Below are 21,786 nucleotides of genomic sequence, written 5' to 3' on the forward strand. Positions count from 1 at the left end.
CTCAACATTGTTTTATCGATAGCAGTGGGGTCGCTGGGACCCCAAACAATGAGGAAGTAAAGCCAATCTCGACAAAACTCACAGGTTGAAAGGGAAACACCAGTATTTTACTGGCTGTGTCCTTAAAGTGGGCTGTTTTTAGTCCAAGAAATAAATAACAAATTTGCCAACCAGAATTTTTTTCAGGCAGTGTAGAGTTTACTGTTAGAAAACACCTTTTCAGACCAACATGAGAAACTGCGGAACATGCAACTGTTTTTAAATTAAACAGCTTTTAAAAAACAGTTTTGAATAAAGCATTGAAACACATCCAAACTAATTCATAGAATTTCCTGGTCTGTGGGACGGCTGTTTGGAATAATGGCCCCAGTAATTCTGGAATCTTGACTGGCCATGTCTTGTCATTTTTCTGGCAATTTCTTTTTTTTATTATCATTTTGCAACTTGCAGAGTATGTTTGATTTTGGCAACCATGGGTTTCAGTCATACTTTATTCCCCATCAGTCTGCTGAAATAACATTTACTGTAAGTAGAAAAGCACATTTGGGTCAAGTAGACTTGGTTCCTGTTTACCTGTTGCTGCTTATAATTTGTAAGTCACACGCGAGGAACACGCTCATCATAATAACAGAATGTTCCATTCTGTGTGTGCGCGCGTGTGTGTGTGTGTGTGTGTTTTGCTACTTTTTTTATTGAGAATAAAAGTGCAGAGAGTACAGACTGACCACTTGTGATGTTTACAATCTTTTTGTGTGTCCCTGAATTTCTTATGCTCCTCAGCAGGCTGTTTCTGGACATTTTCCTTTCAGAATGACTTCCTGGTAGTGGTCACATATTAACCATTTGTTTTGAACGCTCTCTTTACGATGGAAGCTTTACATTTCAAATAACTGACTGGAAAAGAAGTAGATGACTCTTTCTGGTGAACTGGAGACATTTTCTTGTCAGATGTATAATTCCATGGAATTAAACCTGTTTCGATGGAGAAGTTTGTTTTGCTTGTGTGTGTGTGACAGAGAGACCGGGGCTGCAGGCAGAGCCAGTTTTCTACAGAGCAGTTCAGCTGGCTCCCCCACTCTTACAGGCGGACGATGTTTGCATGAAGCTTGAGTGACGAACTGACACGATGACTTGAGATAAGATGGCTGGCTTCAGGAAGAGCACTTCCTGCTGTGCAACTTGACTTGGTTTATAATACTCACATGTCAAGCAATTAGCTGATGCTGATAACTCGTTAAATTAGTCCGAAGTACATCAGTAAGATCATGCAGCAATAGAATGATACAGCAATAAAAAACAATCTTATATTACCAGGGCACCAGCAAAAAGGAGTGGAGGGGTCAAAGCCCGATCGTTAAGACAACAGATGTATGAAATGCTCCTGAGGAACAACAGTGACAGAGTGACTTATACAAAGGAGCAGGAGGAGAACAGATCTTTTTTATTTGTTGTGTTTTTTAGAGGACAGTGCTAGAAGGGGTGTATTTCTTTTCTTCAGGGCGGTACAAATGGTCCATTCTTTGTTGTTTGGTTGTGAGGGGGAATGAGGAAGTGACAAACCTGTTCTGACCGTAATAATATGTCGACACGGTATTTGCATTTTCACAGTCATTGAGCACAAAAATGTGAAGAGTTAAAATGCAGTGCACACAATGTTCATGAATTAAATGTATGACAAATGCAGACTAAAGGGGGAAATGTCACCTGTGCACAGCTTCACCCACACTTCTGTGCAGGTTATTCTGCACATCAAGTCTGCGAATCAGTGCAGTTTTTTGAGAACAAATGTCATACTTTGTCAGAGGTTTCCAAATGCCTGGTCATTTTAGATGCTGGTACCAAAAATCATGCTGATGATAAGACATGCCTCTTTCTGAGCTCAAAGTGCAGTGTGATCACAATGTTCCTGGTTTGATTGTGACCTTTGTTGGAGATCATCCCACTTAATCTCCGTCCACATCGCCCATTTTAACAGTCAAACTTTCAAATGAAGGCAAAATGCTCCACCGACACATTGTTGGGAAAGCTCTGCTGTGTAAATGGACACAATTTATATCTTGGTGGGACTGTACAACCTACAAAACTGCACACACAAGTTGCAGTTTTTTGGGGGTATTTTCCCTACTTTTGTACATTTGGAACATGTACTTCTAAATGATTTCCCTCCTCTTGGTTTTGTTCTGGATCGTCCCAGAACTCAACTTAAAATAAAATGAGATATGAGTGTTTGTTTTCTTTGTCTCTTAACTTTACTCCTGAGATCATCCCTCACGCTTTCTTACTGATGTTTCTTTAAATGTTATTTCTGTTTTGTAAATTCTATTTCGTTGGTAATTCTACTTTTGTCCTGTCTGTGTATTATGATGCTTTTATTGCGAAGCAATTTGTAAGGCAAGGCAAGGAAAGTTTATTTGTAGAGCACATTTCAACAACAAGGTAATTCAAAGTGCTTCACATGAAACCATTAAAAGCATCAAAACATAAGGCAAAAGAAAAGGAGATTTAAAAACAATTAAAGAAACAGTGTAAGAAATAAAACACAGTAGTAAAATGTAGAAATGCAGGAAATGTATTAATATATTAATTGAATGTGGTTCAATTAAAGGCAGCAGCAAACAGAAAAGTCTTCAATCTTGATTTAAATGAGCTGAGGGTCTCAGCAGACCTGCAGCTTTCTGGGACTTTGTTCCAGATATGTGGAGCAGAAAAACTGAACGCTGCTTCTCCATGTTTAGTTCTGACTCTGGGAACAGATAGTAGACCGGTCCCAGACGACCTGAGGGGTCGGGATGGTTCATAAGGTAGCAGCAGATCAGAGATGTATTTTGGCCCTGAACCATTCAGTGCTTTGTAAACCAACAGCAGGATTTTAAAGTCAATTCTTTGTTGGACAGGAAGCCAGTGCAAAGACCTCAGAACTGGAGTGATGTGGTCCACCCTCCTGGTCTTAGTGAGGACTCGAGCTGCAGCGTTCTGAATCAGCTGCAGCTTTCTGACGGACTTTTTACAGAGACCTGTAAACACACCGTTACAGTAGTCCAGTCTGCTGAAGATAAATGCATGGACAAGTTTTTCCAAATCCTGTTGAGACATAAATCCTCTAATCCTTGATATATTCTTCAGGTGATAGTAGGCTGATTTTGTAATTGTCTTGATATGGCTGTTCAGGTTGAGGTCTGAATCCATAACTACACCTAGATTTCTGGCTTGGTTTGTTGGTTTTAACATCAGTGATTGAAGCTGAGCGGTGATTTTCAATTGTTCGTCCTTGGTACCAAAAACAATTACTTCTGTTTTATCTTTGTTTAATTGAAGAAAACTCTGGCACATCCAGTTGTTGATTTGTTCAATGCAGTTAGCCAGCCCTTGTATGGGATTATAGTCCCCTGGTGACATAGTTATGTAGATTTGTGTGTCGTCTGCATAATTATGATAACACACTTTGTTGTTTTCCATAATCTGAGCTCGTGGAAGCATGTAGATGTTGAACAGAAGAGGCCCCAGTATTGAACCTTGGGGAACACCACATGTCATTTTAGTCAGCTCTGATGTGTAATCAGATACAGACACAAAGTATTCTCGGCCCTTCAAGTAGGATTCAAACCAGTTAAGTGCTGTGCCAGAGAGTCCCATCCAGATTTTTAGTCTTTCTAGGAGTATGGCATGGTCGACCGTGTCGAATGCAGCACTGAGATCTAGTAACACTAAGACTGAACTTCTGCCATTGTCTATGTTTAAGTGGATGTCGTTGTAGGCCATCTTTAGTTTGGAACATTGCTGAATAACTTACTTTACTGCAGACCCACTGTGCAATATAACATCCAAAGCCTTCCTCATCCAAACTATTTGGCCTTGCATCTAAAGAATGATTCATATTTTTATTTTACAAAATAGGTCCTACAAACTATTTCCATACACAATATTGATCAATAAACCTAAATCAACTATAGGAAAAACATTGTTGAAGACTGACACCTGCCCCTGAATGCATCCATTCTAGTGTTTCATGGCCAAAAAGCATCGTCATTTCCCTGGATGTGGAAGAATGACACTCAGCCACTGAATCTTCCAGGTTGTGTAAGTGCTGTGCAAGCAGGCCCTCCCACTTAAATCAGTGCCAGAGAAACAGACGGTCCCACCGCTGATTGGCTCCGCGCTGAGCTCCAATCATTGCGCTGTAGTGATTCCTCTCACACGAGATGAAGCGGACAGCTCGTAAAGTTACGGCTCAGTTAAATGTCAAACAGAGAAAACACCAACAGGTTTTCACCATCGGGTGGATTTCCGTCTAAATTTGAATATTAGAAGAAAGCGAAGGCAAGGAATAAGAAAGACGATTGTTGTTTCTGAATGGACTCTATCGGATTGAAAGGACCGAGCACGATTTTCGATGCGAAAAGGACAAACGTCTTCTTATTAATGTGATGGAAATGTTTGTTTAAAACGTCACCAGCTTGGAAATTTGAGTGAGGATGGCCGCCCTCACGAGGAAGGTGCAACAGGTGCTGTGCGTCCTGTTGCCGTTTGCTCTCCAACTCTGCAGCGCGCAGACACAAGGAGGTGGGCTCACAAACTCTCTCACACACACACACACACACACACACACACACACACACACACACACACACACACACACACACACACACACACACACACACACACACACACACACACACACACACACACACACACACACAATCATCTTTTCTGTACAGCATCATCCTTTTTTTTTATTCTCAAATTTCCCAGAATATATTTGACAAATCCCTCCGAACACCTGGATTAGAGTTGCTCTCTAGCCTGCTGACAAAACACCTGTCCTATCTCACAAACCACACACGAGAACCTGTTCCGCACACGTACAACTTGTTTGCTGTGAGTCACCCGCACCTCTCCCACGACTCTGTGTGGGCTTTATCATGTTTGACTCAATTGTTTCAAGGCTTTGCGACAGAGGAGCCCAACCTTACACCGCCTGTTGACTGACAACCACAGTCAGCCCAAAAGAGATTTCCTTTCAAATAAAAATGCTCTCTGTAAAAGTGTAAATCTCCTTTAGAGTAAGTATTCTGATTTACTAGTTAAGTAAAAGTATACTACAATATAAAAAAAGATATAATAATAATCAAAAGTCGAAAGTGCATACTTAGCAGTTTGCAATGGAGCAAAACCTCACAATTGAGAGGCTGCAACTTAGTAATGTTTTGTTGCCAACAATGACTCAAATAAATGTGACTAAATAACAAGTGTAAGTGTATACTTCCCTCTGAAATATAGTGAAGTAGAAAGTAACATAAGATGGAAATCCTTCATCACGACAAGATTGCACTTTAATAAAGATCTCCATTAAATGTATTGACCTGACGCGTTTGAGGCAGAGAGACGGGTGTTGTGATTTGAATCCCAGCAAGACTTTGTGAACTTTGGCCTCGTGCTCTTGTTGGCTGCAGGTGAATCGAGTGGTGCTCTGATTCAGAGAAGAGCTATGTGAACATGAGAGCGTCGATGCTTAGGCCGCTGATGCTCAGGTGACAACGCCTCTGGCACCTGAAGTAAAAACAGTATTATAAAAAAATACAGTTTGATCACATGAGAAGGAAGATTTGATTGTTTGTAAGAGGTTCTGTACTGTAATGGATGCTGTAAATGCGTTCTGAAATCCATAACAAAGTATAAAACACAACAAACTCAGTTAACTTGGTGTGTAGCTAATGTTTCATTAAGCATTTTTATATTGAAGAGGAGCATTGATGCAAACCTTGATTGAAACATTTGCTTGTTCAGAGTCAGTAATGTCCATAAACTAATGGCATTTCAGATGTCTAGTTTCTCCCATCAGTCCTGCTCTTTAAGCCAGTTGTTAAACAGGATTTTGTTGTGCAGTAACCATGTAGTTATGAAAGACATTGCTGTTGTTATGTAGATGTAGGTGTATCTGTACACCAAACATTTGATGAACATGTCTGTTGTAATATGAGGTTAATTGGCCAACCATACTAAAATGAAATAACCAATTGTAATATCGTTTTTTGTGTGTTTGGACTCGTGGTGTCTTTTTAGGTTAAACTTCAAAGCCAGTTGTCATTTTAGATCCTCACTGCACTTTTCTGCAGGAATCAAGATTATTAAGTGCTTTTCAAAACACACAAACACACATTACACAAACATGTTCACGTTGTAAACAAACAACACAGGTATAGCTCATTTGTAGCACTTTCATTTTCAAATACAGTTGTTGTGCCAACAGGAAGTGAATTTGTATTCTAAAAATACTATCATGACAAAATAATGCATAGGTCATGTCTCTTTAAATGTGAGATGTTTCAGAGGGGGCTCATGTATCAGTGTAAAATTTGATTTCATATCTTTTAAGAAAACAACAATAGGTGGTGCCTCTTTAAAGTGCTTCTCTACATTTACAGGTGTATAACCGACCCGTCAAAAAGCAAATATGCTGCCGCTCCTGTTAGCAAAGCATGATGTTAAGTAATTCTCTGTGTCTGCCTTCGTCTGTTCATCAAAGTCCTGCATGTTGGGAGCACACACAATTTATCATTCTGTTCTCAGGTGCTCAGGTGCTCAGGTGTGTGTGTGTGTGTGTGTGTGTGTGTGTGTGTGTGTGTGTGTGCTCACTTGTGAGGTATGCAGTAATCTCTGGCACATTCTGTGCCAAGTTTCTGTTTACCTCAGACATCGTCTCAACCGCTTTATTGAGCTTGTTTATCTCCTCCTCCCTCTTTTCTTTTCTTTCTCTCCCTCTCTTCTTTCTGAAAAAAAAACGGCTGAACCTGATCCGTGTTGTGTTTTCATCATGTGTTGGGTTACACTTTAGTGCCGAGGACAATGAGTCCATCTTGCTTTGAGTTCATGTCCTGTATCTGATAGTTAGTGATGGAAGAAGTAGGAAGGCAGACAGTCGGTGTCTGAAAAGAGTGAGGAGACACACAGAGCGTGAAGTGTCAGTACAGACAGCAAGACGCTTCTTGATGCACTAAGACACACTCTTTCAAAACAGGGCCATTGTGTGCATGTGTGTGTGTGTGTAAATGTGTGTGTGTATTAACTCTGAACCCTCCAACCCATTCCTTTTTTCTCCATCATCCATCTGAAAGTCCTCCTTTGACAGAAAAAAACCCACTCAGCCTGTTGAGATTCCCGGCTTCTAGCTCGTGCATCGTCTGTATGGTTTGCAACACACTGCATTGAATGTGTGCACACCGGTTTGTCCCCCTCTGTGGGTTGTGCTTTAACTGTATGCATACTCTACATACTGTGTGGCATTTGGAAGGTTCTTGAACATACGTGCGCAGATGTTCTCGAGTGTTTCCCAACAGGCCATTCAAAGGGTGTAGAGTCAATAGCAGCAAGTCGTCCGCTGATAGCTTAAGGTGGGGTTGATAAAAAGCTTCACCCTTGAGCAGCTCATAAACTCAAACTCAAAATCATTTCAATCGAATGGCTTTTAATGAGCAAAAGTTTCTGAAAGCACGTTAGTCATTGCAACCCATTGTGATAACCCTGACATGAAGCAAACTGGGGCATCTAATATAAAGAAATAGCCTATGCTACAGCATGCATAGCGAATGTTAAAGAGATCATGTCATGTGCTCCAGTGATTTCAGTTGTGTAAAGTCGATTGACTTGCGAGAAACAGATTTAAAAATACATGGTCACACCTGAGGCTGAGATAGCCCAACACTTCTCTTCATGCAACTCATTCGTCTTTAGTTATGCTGTATGTATGTTATATAAAGACCATTATTTTTGAGTTGTTTCTGACAGCTACGATGTCTCTTGTTGGTGAAAAGAACAGAGAATTGACAACAAACTGATGGGAAATATCTGCAAAGCCACCATTGCTGTTATATCTAAATCATATATTAAAGGAATAGTTGTTGAACTATTTCTCACAGACTTTATTCAACCAATTTAAAGGAGCTATACACTGTTTGTATCAGGGTTCCCTTGTTAAGACACAATTAACTACCGGTACATGATACAGTGCGTTGAAATTGCTTAATTTTGCATATTGGTGTGAAGACATTTGGAAAAATGCTGTTTTTCTGTTCCCTTTCTTTTTGACTTGGCATGAATGCACCATTTGACCCTGTCTGCCGAGGAAATGCGAAGATGGTTCAAACTCCATGCCCCCAGTTTGAAACACTTTCTGTAATCTAAATTTAGTCCTCTTAAATCCAGATTACCCATACAGGCTTATTCTCTTAGACTTTAAAAAGCTCCCTCCAGAGACACAACAGACATTATAGTAGTACTCCTCCTTACAAGTGAACTCATCTTAGTGTGTGAAATCACTGCTGGGGATTCTCTTTAAAGGGTCAGTTCACCCAAATCACACAAAAACATATCTTCCACTTCCCACTAGCCACACTGACAAAACACGTGTACACATTATGAAGATATCTACCTCCGAGCCTCCTGCCTCCACTCCCACAACACTGAACGTGAATTGTTACATTTAAAGAAGTCAAAAGCAGCTCGTCATCCTAGGAACAATGTTCTGATTATTCTCGATAATCCACAGATGCCACTATTAGACGTTATTTCTGGAAAGAAAGCCTTGCGTAAAATAAACAAAATTCCATTCACTACAGGACTTTTCTAGATAAAAAACTAAATTATTTGCATGACTAGACACCATGCAATGTGTGTTTTGTGATTTTAGTGAACTGACCCTTTAGTATAATTGGTACAGAGCCAGTTCCTCTGAACGCGATGTTCTCAGTAACACAATAAGGTGACTCTTATCAGGACTTTATGGACGTATGCATCTCTGTCTCTCTCTCTCTCTCTCTCTCTCTCTCTCCCTCCCTCTCCCCCCCCCCTCTCTCTCTCACACACACACAAACACTGTTCTTTGACTCCCCTGGTTTGCCTTGTGAGGTTAATAATCATCAGCCCTTTTATGCCCTTGTTGATCCTGTTGTTGTACTGGGCTCCATTTTGACTCTATTGTCAGTTGAAGGAATGTGTTTTCGAGAGTTGAGCATGTAACAGGTGCGTGACCTGAGTGTAGCAAAGACATTCCTTAAGCCTTTAGAGAGTACAACGAAATCAATAGCAAGTCAACAGGAGCTGTTTAGCTGTGTTGCTGCAGGAAGTCATTGTCAAATTGAAACAGTTCTTACCCTTGGAAATGCGCTGTAATATCAAAAAACATTGTATGCTGAAGCTTTGAGAGTTAAGTTGAACTGAGGAGACTAGACGATTGAAAAACAACCCCAGACTAAAAGTATGTGGACATATTGCATTTGCACAATGTGTACGTTATCCAGTACATGTTTGTATTTTTAGTCAAAGTACGTCACATTGAGAACAACACTCGTGTTTAATTCTCTGTCCTCTCTATCCTTCATTCTCTCTCTGCTGTTTCTCTCCTGTCTAACATTTGAATAGCAAAGCAGCCTTCGAGTGACGCTGAATGGCTGAACTCCCACAGACCATAAACAAGGCCTTGTATGTTTGTCTCACAGAAGGACATGCCCCGTGTACAATCCTCAGCTTGTTTCACACTGTTACAGTACATTCATTGATCTTGTGCGAGCAGAGAACACAGTGGTGGTATCAAGCATACACTGCTCCCTCATAACGACTACTTTTGGGATACTATTGCGTAAACATCAGTGAAAGTTTTTCTTTTTGGCTTTTGTGGTACTATACCCCTTTCCTCTCATTAGGCAAAGATACATATACTAATAAACTACTGATGACTGATGATACTGTCTTTAAAATGCAATGAATGAAAGAATGTGTGGATACAGCTGTTGTTATTCTACAATTTTGTTAATGACAACAAATCCCACTACTGTTCTTATCGAGACATGAAGCGAGCCAATGCAACATGGTGTGCAGGATTTTAGGTTGTTGGCATGGTTACAAATGTCAAAGGTCTCTTGAATGAGATTTTCTTAATGCTTTGACAACACCAAGAACTTCAGGGTTCACTTTGGCTCTTTTTATAAAATACTGCAGTGCACTGTAGTTTAAATAAAGTTTATATTCGTTGAGGACAGTTTCAGTTGTGGATGAACACATATTTGGGGCTTGTGAGTATTTACAGCAGTGTGTAGGATCAGCTGAATGATGTTTGGACAGCGGTTGAGGAATAAGCCAGACGAGGCCTTGGATGAACAAACAGTTGTGAAAAGGATCAATTCATTTTAATTTATTTTTTGATCTTTTCATGGGATCTAAAGATATTGACATCAACAAGAGTTTGTTCTTTGCTTTTGCAGTGGTCGTTTGTTCCGGCACCAAAAACAGTCTGAGCACGACAGGAAACTCCGAGATCCAGTACAACCTGATGAAGGAAATGTACACCGGCTGTGAGATTGTGATGGGCAACCTTGAGATTATAATGATGGATCACAGCAGAAACTTCTCCTTCCTGCAGGTGAGGCTTTGAACACATGGAGTCATTAACTCTGTACCACTTTCACAGAGCTACTGTGTGTGTGTCATTGAGAAAAACTGCATGGTAACCAGTCTAGACATGGATATGGATTGACTGATGCCAAATCTTTGTCACTGTCTGTGGTCTCAGATGCACAGTGAGCTCATTTATGTCCTTTTCTAAATCAATCACAGTCATGGTGATTCATGAGAACACAAGTAAAACACACCTCTGCTGCCAGCATGTTGTGACTGATAACAATCACGAGACTAACTAAATCAGAGGAAAGTCAGTGTTCTTTGAACACCTGTATGTTCTTTAATTCTCCCCTCTCATTGTTTGCTAACCCTGCAGTCTATCAGAGAGGTGACAGGCTACATCTTGATCGCCATCAACGAGTTCAGCCGCCTGCCTATGAACCACCTGCGTGTCATCAGAGGCACCACGCTGTATGAGGACCAGTACGCTTTGGCTGTGATGCTCAACTACCAGAAGGACGGGAAGCACGGCCTGCAAGAACTGGGCATGACACACCTCACAGGTACACAGGAAGTCACTCGGTTGGTGTGTTCAAGTGTGGGTGGATGGATAAGGATGTGACACTCGGTTACTGTTGGAGCTCCCACACCCACACAGTGTAGACACACCTTCACAGAGTACCGGTCGTCGGCGTGCTGCGGTGCGTGTCGTCGCAGTGATGTGAAGTTCCTGGTATGTCTCAACTGCCAGTGTAACATGAGCACCAGCACATTATACTGAGTTTGTACGAGTGGTAGTAAAGGATGAGTCATGGGCCCGTTCAGGCTTGCTTTGCTCAATGTCTTTCACCATTTAAATGTGTGTGTGCGCCGCCCACAGAGATACTGGAGGGAGGAGTCAAGATCTTCAAGAATCAGAACCTGAGCTACGCCCCGCAGTTGAACTGGGCGGACATCGTGAAGGATGGAACAGCTCATATCATGATTGAGGGCAATGGGCCTGCAAGTGAGTGCAAAGAAGGACACACACAAGCATCACTGACCTTCCATTTTAATGTCAGATGTTTACCTTTGGTCTGCTTAAAAATGTAAAACTGCATCTTCTGATAATACATGTGTATTGCAGAGCCTTGTGACGAAGCATGTGGAGACCTTCAATGTTGGGATCCAGGAAATGAATCGTGCCAGATCTGTGAGTGACATTTACTTCCCACGGATCAACTCAGTTGTGTAGTGCAGTAACCATGGTGTCTTTTTTCTGAAAAAGTTGCCCGTATATGGATGTTGTATGGGGGGGGGGGGGGGGGGGGGGCATTGAGGGTCAAATAACTATGAAGAGGTGCCTTAACAGTTTGTAACCACTGCTGGTAATAGATTAACAAATTAACATACCCTCAACTCTCTTTCAGTGACGAAGACTGTGTGCGCCCCTCAGTGCAACAGCCGATGTTTTGGTAGAAACCCAAGCGAGTGTTGTCACATAGCGTGTGCCGGAGGCTGCACTGGACCCCTGGATACAGACTGCTTTGTGAGTACTTCGATAGGCCTGTTAACACAGAAGACATTCTGACACGTCACAGCAGCAAAATCACAGGTGTATAACATGAAACGAATGATGGCTGAATTCAATTTGGTCATGACACACTGGCACATTTCCGTAGAACAGAGCCCTCATTATGTGCTTTTCCTACTATGACTCGTCAAAATGTCTGCTGTGAAAATAGTTTATCATAAATATGTTTTTTAAAACACATCTATAAGCTGTATTGCTGACGGCGCTGTCTGTATGTGACATTTTTCAGGCTTGCAGGAACTTCAACAACTCGGGCGCCTGCGTGCCTCTGTGTCCCCAGACCCTCATCTACAACAAGCACACATTCAAACTGGAGCCCAATCCCAATGCCAAGTACCAGTATGGCTCCATCTGTGTGGCCCAGTGCCCTGGTGAGTTGACACACGCTGCCTTATGTGTTCACACGGACTCACAGTTTATATATACAGTTGCTGTTCTCAGCATCAATCCACTTTTTATGTTCGTACAACACTTTGTTCAGCATTTAAAGCTTTTCATAAAGCAGCGGTTGAATTTTTTTGTTTCTTTTTTAAAGCTAACTTTGTGGTGGACGAAAGCTCGTGTGTAAGCAATTGCCCGTCTGATAAAATGGAGGTGGAGAAAAACGGAGTGAAAAGATGTGAAACCTGTGGAGGCCTCTGTCCAAAAGGTATATTTAATTCAACATAGAAGACAGTTACTTCGAGACAAGTGGAGCTAACAGTGTCCCTGCTGATTATATTATATTATATTATATTATGTGTCAGCAGCATGTATAGCTGGTCGAGATGGAGCAGTTATTAATCGCTAAATCAACAAGAAAGTATTATAATGGTTGATCATATGTTTTGTATGTCAAATATGAATCTGCTGTCAAATAAATGTATTTTAATGAATATGTCCCGATAAGATGTGGAAGAGTAGAATAAAGTAGCACAACATGGAAATGATCAAGTAGCTCACATTTATAAGCACAGTATTTGAGTCAATGTATTTTTGGCTGGTATTTCCAGCACTGTGCTGGTTGTCTCTAACTGACATCACATGTTCTTAACCTTTTCTTCTTCCTCTTCTTCATCTTCCTCTCAGCTTGTCATGGTACAGGAGGTCCAACCAGACAGACAGTAGATGCTTTTAACATCGACAGTTTCATAAACTGCACTAAGATTCAGGGCAGTCTCAACTTCCTGGTGATAGGCATCGAAGGGTAAACTCATACGTTGCCATTAATTAAATGAATTCATGAATTATGGTATTTCATAGGTTAATAAGTATTTCCATATGTGCTTTGTCTATACTCTTCTTGGAACAGGTATTTATTTGTTGATCTTTTCTTCTTCTCTTTTCAAAGTGATGCTTACAAACGTGTGCCAGCCCTCGATCCAGAGAAACTGAAAGTCTTCAACACTGTTAGGGAGATTACAGGTGTGATGAAAACCTTCACTATTCTTTTGATTTTAATGTCACTCGCCGTGTTTACAGTCTAGTTAAGTTCTCTGGAATGCAATGTCTTTGTTTTCAGACAGCCTCAGTATCCAGTCGTGGCCTGCAAACATGTCTGACCTGTCAGTCTTCTCCAACCTCCAAACAATTCAGGGCAGAAAACTTTACAAGTGAGTAGTAGTTGTTGTTTTCTCTGTTTGTTCTAACATTGTTTTTGTTTCTCCTGATGACTAAGGCCCTGTTATTATCGCGTTGTTTTATCTTTCACTGCATCGCAGACTAAGCATCGCTGGCATGAATCTGATGTCTTCTATCTCTTTGTTCCCTTGTTATACCTCATTTTTACCCAATGTAGAGGGCCGAGCTCTAAAAGGTACAGTAAATATTGAACATATGTCCGCCTCTTCATCTTGGTTTGAAATCATTCTTCTTGGTTTAGATATTATTATATTATATTTTTCTTATATTCTCATATTCAGTACTGGGATTGTGTGATTGAGATGGTGGTGGGTGCAACTCTTTAATGAATTCACAAGGTTTACTTGCATGCTCTTTCTGATGAAAACTGATTGGCTATTTGGCTGCAAAGGTTTGGTATGTGATGTTTTATTTTATGGAAGCAAAGAAATAATTTCAACCATATAACTGAACTTCTCATGGCAAAGTTTAATCACTTCTGACTACTCACATAATGTAGGAATGTAAATACAAAATTCTTTGTTTTGTAGGTTTACATTGAAAAACATGTACTTGTTTATATGTGGTTAGTATTTATCCTTGATTTTTTCAGTACGTATAGAGGAACTATTGTTTTTTGAGGTTCACAAATTCAGACAAACAGAACAGAAATACAACTGCACTGAATTTGAGTCAAGTAAAGAATATTGGATGGGTGAAATTCACTCAGCCTGAATAAAATCATCATTCACTGATCTGTGTCCGATCAGTGAATGTCCTGTCATTTATATGATTTTGAAAAACTGGAAAGCCCTGGACACTTTACTGTATGAAATGTGTATTTTTTTTATGAATTTGTGAACCAAAAACAATAAATGTTTATACTGTAAAAACAGCCAGTTGCGCATTCAAATTATAAAGACATTTCTTTGCTTCTTCAGTGATTTAAACAGAATCACAACATTGTCAAATATAAATTTCTTACACGGCATTTATTTTCCACTTTCGTCAGGGGCTACGCTCTTCTGGTGGTGAAGATCCGCTCTTTGACCTCGCTGGGGTTACGCTCGCTGCGAAAAATAAACGGCGGTGGCGTCTACATCACAGTAAACAAGAAGCTCTGCTACCAATACACCGTTAACTGGACGCATATCGTGACCATCGGCTCTCACCTACAGCTACGCCAGAACAGACCAATAAATCAGTGTGGTGAGTGAGGGAGGATCATTTTTTAACCAGCTCATTTGTCAGTGTGCATGATGATACAGTAATGTTTTGTTCTGTTGCGTTTGTAGTTGATGAGGGCCATGTTTGTGACCCCCTGTGCTCCTCTGATGGCTGCTGGGACCAGGGGCCAAACCAGTGTCTGTCCTGTAAGAAGTACAGCAGGGGCGGAACGTGCGTGCCAGACTGCATGTTCTTAACTGGGTGAGTCTTAACAAAAACAACATTGATATGAATAATATAATTCCCAGTGTTTGTCTTAATGTGAGTAATGTTTGCTGTGGCGTTGCTGTCCCAAGGGTTTCAATCTTATCTGCAGTCTGTTGAAAGATTTTGAAAGTGATTGGCTTTTGGCTCTGATTGCAGGAAGAGGCGGGAGTTTGCTACTCAATCAGGGGAGTGTATGCCATGCCATCCTGAGTGTAAGGTCCAGGAGGGGAAGCAGACTTGCACAGGCCCGGTATGATTCTCTCTATTCAGTGAGACAAACAGCAGGCTGAACAGTGATCTCCACAAAACAACTTCTCTCATCTCAACAATTCTATTTGTAGTTACTTTGGGTTGGTTGCTGCCACCTAGTGACATAATTATACTCCGCATTACCACTGGCTTCTGTCTGTCAACTAAACTGTCCCTACGTCTTTCAAGGGAGCGGATCAGTGTGTTGCATGTGCCAGCCTGCAGGACGGTCCCCACTGTGTGTCCTTGTGTCCTGAGGGCTTGATGGGAGGGGAGGAAGTTATATTTAAATACCCCAACAAGCAGGGCAGCTGTGAACCGTGCCACATCAACTGCACCCAAGGGTGAGATATGAGTGAGTTATTTCTATGTGTATTCATGTGTTTGTGTTTGACTCAAACTTACCTCTTTCCTGTGTTTATAGGTGCTACGGCCCAAGAATTAGCGACTGTGGGCCTTCACGGTACATTTCTGGGTGAGTTGAATCTGACATGTTTTATGTAACTTAGACATTTCGATTTATTAACAGCTCATGTGACATCTCTTCTTCCTTTCCATCTGTCATCAGACAAACGACCACAGCCATCGTCCTGGGAGTGATTGCCGTTTTTTTTGTCTCATTCTCTGTTTTCGTGCTGACTGTTCTGTACCGTCGAGGTCTCGCCATCCGTCGCAAGCGAGCCGTGAGGAGATACATGGAGAGCGGAGAGGTCAGTCAGAGTCTGAGGTCTTTACGATGTTGTTATACTTCAGTAAGCATTTGTTTGAACGCATGATCTGTGGGTCTCTCAGAGTTTTGAACCTCTGGATCATGGAGAGAAAGGCTCTAAAGTCCATGCTCGGATCCTGAAGACCACAGAGCTCCGTCAGATCAAGCTGCTGGGTAACGGAGTGTTTGGATCAGTCCATAAGGTAATGTTGATTGTGGCAATTGTCTATTCCATTCTCCACTTGCACATTTGATATTGATTCAACACATTTTGAATCTGTCTCTATTTCTTACCACACAGGGCATTTGGATCCCTGAGGGCGATACAGTGAAGCTTCCTGTGGCCATAAAGACGATTCATGATCGCACCAAGCGGCAGACCTTCTATGAGCTGACGGATGTAAGAAAACATGACTTAAAGGAAAATATATTTTGTGTACCAAATACTCACTTAAAGGTAGGCGTGAAAGGTGAATCTGAAAGGTTTGTAGCTTGCAACTTGGAGGAGCCATCTTGGATTCACAGAAGTTCCCGGAGTCACTTCAAAACAAAATAACAATAACATGCCGTAATTTATCTGAGGAAACTTCTTAAATCACTCCTGCAGCACTTCTCGTGATCTGTATGAAGTAGGTTTTCAAGAACTAATTTCCCCACAACAGGATTTATTGGCGATATGAGGATTATTTATCTGTAATATGTTGAACATAGAGATGAGTCTCATATGTTGCAGGAGCTTGAGAAATGTGAGAGGTTTATTTGGACATTATGATGTTTAACCTTCTTGAAGAAGCAATCTTCAAACTTTTCACAGCCCACAAGAAGTGAATATTTGATACTAAAAGTATTTAAGCATTTCTTTAAAACCTGAATTAAAGGTTGTTATTTCTTTTGAAAGTCTGCAATAATTTACTCTTAATGCTCACTGCAGCACATGATGACCATTGGAAGCATGGGCCACATTAATGTCGTCAGGACCCTGGGTATCTGTCCCGGGGCCAGCCTGCAGATCGTCACTCAGCTCAGCAGTCAGGGCTCCCTGCTGGAGCACGTCAGGAACTGCAAGAACAAACTCAGCCCACAAAGGCTGCTCAACTGGTGTGTTCAAATCGCAAAGGTAAAGGACCAACCTTTTTTTGTTTGTCTGTGCGGACTGTGTGTGGAGCACTAATTGGTCTTAAACGCAGTTGTCCTTTCTCATCAGGGCATGTATTACCTGGAGGAGAACAGGATGGTCCACAGGAACCTCGCCGCGAGAAATGTGCTCCTGAAGAATAATTACACAGCCCAGATCTCAGATTACGGCATTGCAGACCTACTTTACCCGGATGACAAGAAGTACTTTTACAATGAGGTCAAGGTCCGTAGCCCGGTTGAGAAAAGATACTCAGTAATATGATCAACGTTCATTAACAGAGCCTTTGACATGAACTTATTTTGCGTACATTCACTGAACACTTGCTCTGTTGTTTTCACTGACGTAATTAATGAAGACATTCTCTTTTTACGTCTTTAGACACCAATCAAATGGATGGCCTTAGAGAGCATCTTGTTTCGCAGATACACACATCAGAGCGATGTCTGGAGTTACGGTGAGTTGTAAACCATTTTACAAATCCCAGTTGGGGTAATATTGAGTGTTAATGAAAACAGAGGTGGAGGTGTGGATGTTCCAGCTGCACCAGTCGTGCTGTTTCATGCCACATTATATTTGTCCCCTTCATTTAGGTGTGACAGTGTGGGAGATGATGTCCAATGGGGCTGAGCCGTACACTACGATGCGCCCACAGGACGTTCCTGATCTATTGGAAACGGGCGAGCGTCTGTCCCAGCCTCAAATTTGCACCATTGATGTCTACATGGTCATGGTCAAGTGTGAGTGCTTGTCTTCGATACTTCTTTTACACTGGTCTGACCTACAAAATGAAAGCAGTAATGCAAACGTATGCATTTAAGACATGATAGCAGATGAATCAGAATGCAACTATTGGATTCAGATTCAGATTGCAATGGCATTTTGTACAGTCATGATCTCCAGAGGATGGATCCTATAATTACTTTGGTGGTTGCCGGACATTTTCTTTTTTGCCACCAAAAAGTCAATTTTTGAATTTTAATAAATTGTCCATAAACTATTACATGTCAGCGCCATCATCGGGTCAAAATTGAATTTGTCCAATACTTTGATTTATTCCCAAATACCTGCAAAACGAATGACTCTCACTTCAGGCTTTGTGTTTACATCAAATTAGCAAATGTTAGCAAGATGGTGAATACGGTAAAACATGAATACCTGCTGCTTAGCATTGTGATCATGTTTAAATGGTGACGTTAGCATTTAGCTCAAAGCATCGCTGTACGACCTCACAGAGCTGCTAGCATGGCTAAAGACTAAGTTGTGTTTATATTGTATTTAATTAGTTTCAGATGCTCCTTATGGTGCATTGGTTTCATAGAAACGAGTGGCAAACTGTGGCTTTCATTTTTTAATTTCAAGGTTGGATGATTGATGAGAATGTCCGTCCAACATTCAAAGAGCTGGGAAATGAATTCACCAGAATGGCCAGAGACCCGCCTCGCTACCTGGTGATCAAAGTAAGGAAGGCTTTGTGTTTATCAGTATAGCCACCCGATCGGTAACAGCACTTGTTGTTTCTGTGGGCAGAATAGTTCTGTTTATTGTGGCACTTTAGTAAAAACGTACATACAATATGCTAATTTATGTCTCACTTCTGTCCACCAGGAGGACTGCAACCAACAGGACTCGGCCCCTGATGAACTCGCCCAGCGGAGTGCAGACCTGGACGACCTGGACGACCTACACATTCAGCTGGAGGACCAGAACGAGGAGGCGGTGGTAGATGGTATGACTCGAGCCTCTCACCACTTGTCTCAAGCCAGGAGCCTCAGCCGCCTCTCCAGGATGGACACTTCCAGAGTAAGAGTCTTCTTGTCAATTTCATGGCCAGTTTACATCTGGAAATGTCTTTTCTGTCACCATCTAAATCTCACTCCTGTCTTTTCTTGTAAAGGTGATTATTTCTCCATCAAACGTGGTGGGCTACCTGCCTATGACCCCAGGTTTTGACAACCCAGGACAGGTAGCTAAAACAGTCTACTTTTTAGATAAACAGTTTTGTGTAACTGATCATAATTAGGTACTATTTAAACATATTATCACCAGCATCCTGCTGCACATTCGTCTTGCCATTTTACGAATGCAGGTGTGTTTGTGTTGCCTTGTGTAGGCCATGTGGCAGTCACGCTCTCGACTAAACTCAGCCCGCACTGTGTCTGAGAGCTCGGAGGGCTGCGGCACAGCAGTGGAGCTGGAGATGAGTGAGGACTTTTCTCTGGCTGGTAGCCCGAAGAGACGACGTCAACGCGAGGACAGCGCTTACATGTCGCAGAGGGACAGCATGTCCGGCGGGCCACCAGAGACTCCATCACCAGAGATGGAGGAAGAGGACCAGAATGGATATGTGCTTCCTGGAGACAGCCCAGAGAGAGGTGATAGCATCATTCATATTTGAAATATATTGAAATGATATAGTCAATCATCTTTCCTCTGAAAAGGGTGTAATATGTCTGGGTTAGTTCTGCCACCCTTTCAATGAATTAATAGAAATTGTCGAAGTTAATAGTATTTTCTTTGTAGCTCCTCACACATTACTCTCCTGCAAACCTCACTTTATCCACTTTTCTTTCTTTTCTTTGTCAGAAACCCTACTTTCCTCATCTCGGGCCGTTCCTGGCAGGATGGGTAAGTCTCATTCGTCGGGCCTCCTGGATGACCCAGATGAAGAAGAATATGAGTATATGAACAAGCAGACATGTGTAACAGCTGTCTCGCCCAGGCACAGCAGCAACTGGCTGAAGCCGAACAAGAAGCGCACCTCCTCCGTATCGTCACAAGCGACAGCGTGCTCAGGTGACACCACATCGTCCGTGGAGGTCCGAGGAGGTCACACAAAAAGCAATCACAACTCCGATTCAGAGCAGCAGGGATCTAATGAAGTTGAATATGAATACATGGACATCAGGGGTAATGAAAAGGATGAAAGCCCTCCAGTGCCTGACATTCCTCCTCCTCCTCCGACGCAAGCAAGGATGGGCAAAGAGGAGGAGGAGGAGGAGGAAGAGGAGGAGGAATATGTGGAGGACAGTAACTATCATTACACAAACAGACAGCCGAAGCTGCGTCAAGCTCTTCGAGACAAGAAGGAGCTGAAGATAGAGGGAAAGGACGAAGACGGGGAGGAGGCGTATGAGTATGAGGACATGGACTCCTTTGCTGCCCTGCGGCCTGGAGATGTTGTGGTGTACCACAACCTGCAGAAAGGCGGGGAGGGAGCAGCAGGGGGCACAGAGACACATCAATCTGGGTTTGAACCCTACGTAAAAGTGCCAGCTGGAGTTGGGGTCGGGGAACCTGCAGCTGTCGACAAATCTTTTGACAATCCAGACTACTGGCACAGCAGGATGTTTCTGAAGCCCAACGCCGTGCCGACATGAAGAACATTTTTAATCTCACGAACTTCCCTCTGAGACTTAGTCATGAAGGACCCGAAACAGGAAATGCAATTTGCAGTTCATAATGTAGCCTATGACACAATTTCAAAAACCCAACCTGCTCGACTCTTCAACAGGCCGACGTTATTTCTTGAATTCGGGCTTGTGATTTGGGGCGTTTCCAGAAATAAAAGCACAGAGTGTTGATAACACTAACAGAAATGAACAGAATACAAGCTATGTTTTTCTGTTTACATTTTGAAATGAACAAAGCTTTTATTTTTCAGAACAAATGTGTTTGTTTGGAGTTTGGACTTTTTATGTTATGAGACCTCTTTTAATGGTGGTATATGAAATACATTTTCCACTCATTAAAATATTTTGAACTGTTCTGAAGCACCAACTTTTTTTATTCTAACTTACCTATATAACATGACAATGTTTATGTGTGAAATGTGGGCTATGTTCTTCAGTCAGGTTTAATAATGAATGCAAAAAATATTTCTGGACCTTCTCAACAGTAATTTCACGAAAATAATTCTGAACGTTTTGTTGATTTATAGACATTTGGTGTAGCGGTTAACGCTCCCACATGGGCCACTGGGTGAGTTTCTGTGCTGGTCTGTAAATGTCCCCTTATAGGATCAATTAATGTTTTGTCCAGAGCTTTCAGCCACATATCATGGCCTTCATCAGAGCATTGAGCATGTTCAACTTGTTTTTCTCAGCACTTATAAATGATTCCTTTTTAAATGTTCATATGGCACCTGACTATTATTTTATGTTAACTTCTCCGTTAATACAACATTGATATTGTTGAACAACTAATTGATGGGAAGAGGACGTCATCAGTGTGCGACGAGACCAGAGAAAGAAAGTTTGTTGGAAAAGTGGTGGAGTACGACAAGAGAACAGAATTGTGTGGTTGAGCAACAACTGTACCGTGAATGCAGATATCATGGCCATGGCAAGAAGCAAACAGAAAGAGGAGAAAGGGGAGCGGCAGTTCAGGCCGCTCCGGAAGTGATTTTGTCGAGGAGAGTAAAAAAGTGAAGGCCACTAGATCAGCGGTTCCCAAACTTTTTAGGCCACGCACCCCCTTCTACATCCCGACCGGGTTCACGCACCCCCAACCCCCCCCCCCCACACACACACCTTAAAAAAAAAAAGCAACAGAGCCGCATAAAAATCGGACGAATGAGAGAACAGTTTGCTCGCGCGTGGCGTTTGTTTACAAGATAAAAAACACAAAAACTCTTCCTGCACCGTGCCTTCGAAAAGGTAACGGACGTAACGTTACGAAGGTAACGGACGATTGGCC

The 21,786-nt window shown here is 41.9% G+C and overlaps 1 protein-coding gene across 1 annotated transcript; it reads left to right on the forward strand.

Annotated features, from left to right (window-relative positions):
• The first annotated feature begins 4,268 nt into the window (after window positions 1–4,268).
• On the forward strand, window positions 4,269–20,878 carry erbb3a (erb-b2 receptor tyrosine kinase 3a). The gene is made up of 29 exons (XM_079265255.1): window positions 4,269–4,560; window positions 10,254–10,411; window positions 10,766–10,952; window positions 11,270–11,395; window positions 11,516–11,581; window positions 11,799–11,917; window positions 12,192–12,333; window positions 12,498–12,611; window positions 13,031–13,148; window positions 13,293–13,366; window positions 13,464–13,554; window positions 13,740–13,757; window positions 14,574–14,770; window positions 14,857–14,989; window positions 15,152–15,245; window positions 15,434–15,588; window positions 15,669–15,719; window positions 15,813–15,954; window positions 16,037–16,156; window positions 16,255–16,353; window positions 16,885–17,070; window positions 17,158–17,313; window positions 17,470–17,545; window positions 17,682–17,828; window positions 18,451–18,548; window positions 18,697–18,891; window positions 18,986–19,054; window positions 19,202–19,463; window positions 19,675–20,878. Exons 1-29 carry the CDS (start codon window positions 4,473–4,475, stop codon window positions 20,466–20,468), a joined length of 4,275 nt encoding a protein of 1,424 aa, XP_079121381.1. The 5' UTR covers window positions 4,269–4,472; the 3' UTR covers window positions 20,469–20,878.
• Window positions 20,879–21,786: the final 908 nt, after the last annotated feature.

The sequence above is a fragment of the Melanostigma gelatinosum genome, assembly GCF_949748355.1.
Source record: "Melanostigma gelatinosum genome assembly, chromosome: 3".
NCBI classification, from domain to species: Eukaryota; Metazoa; Chordata; class Actinopteri; order Perciformes; family Zoarcidae; genus Melanostigma; species Melanostigma gelatinosum.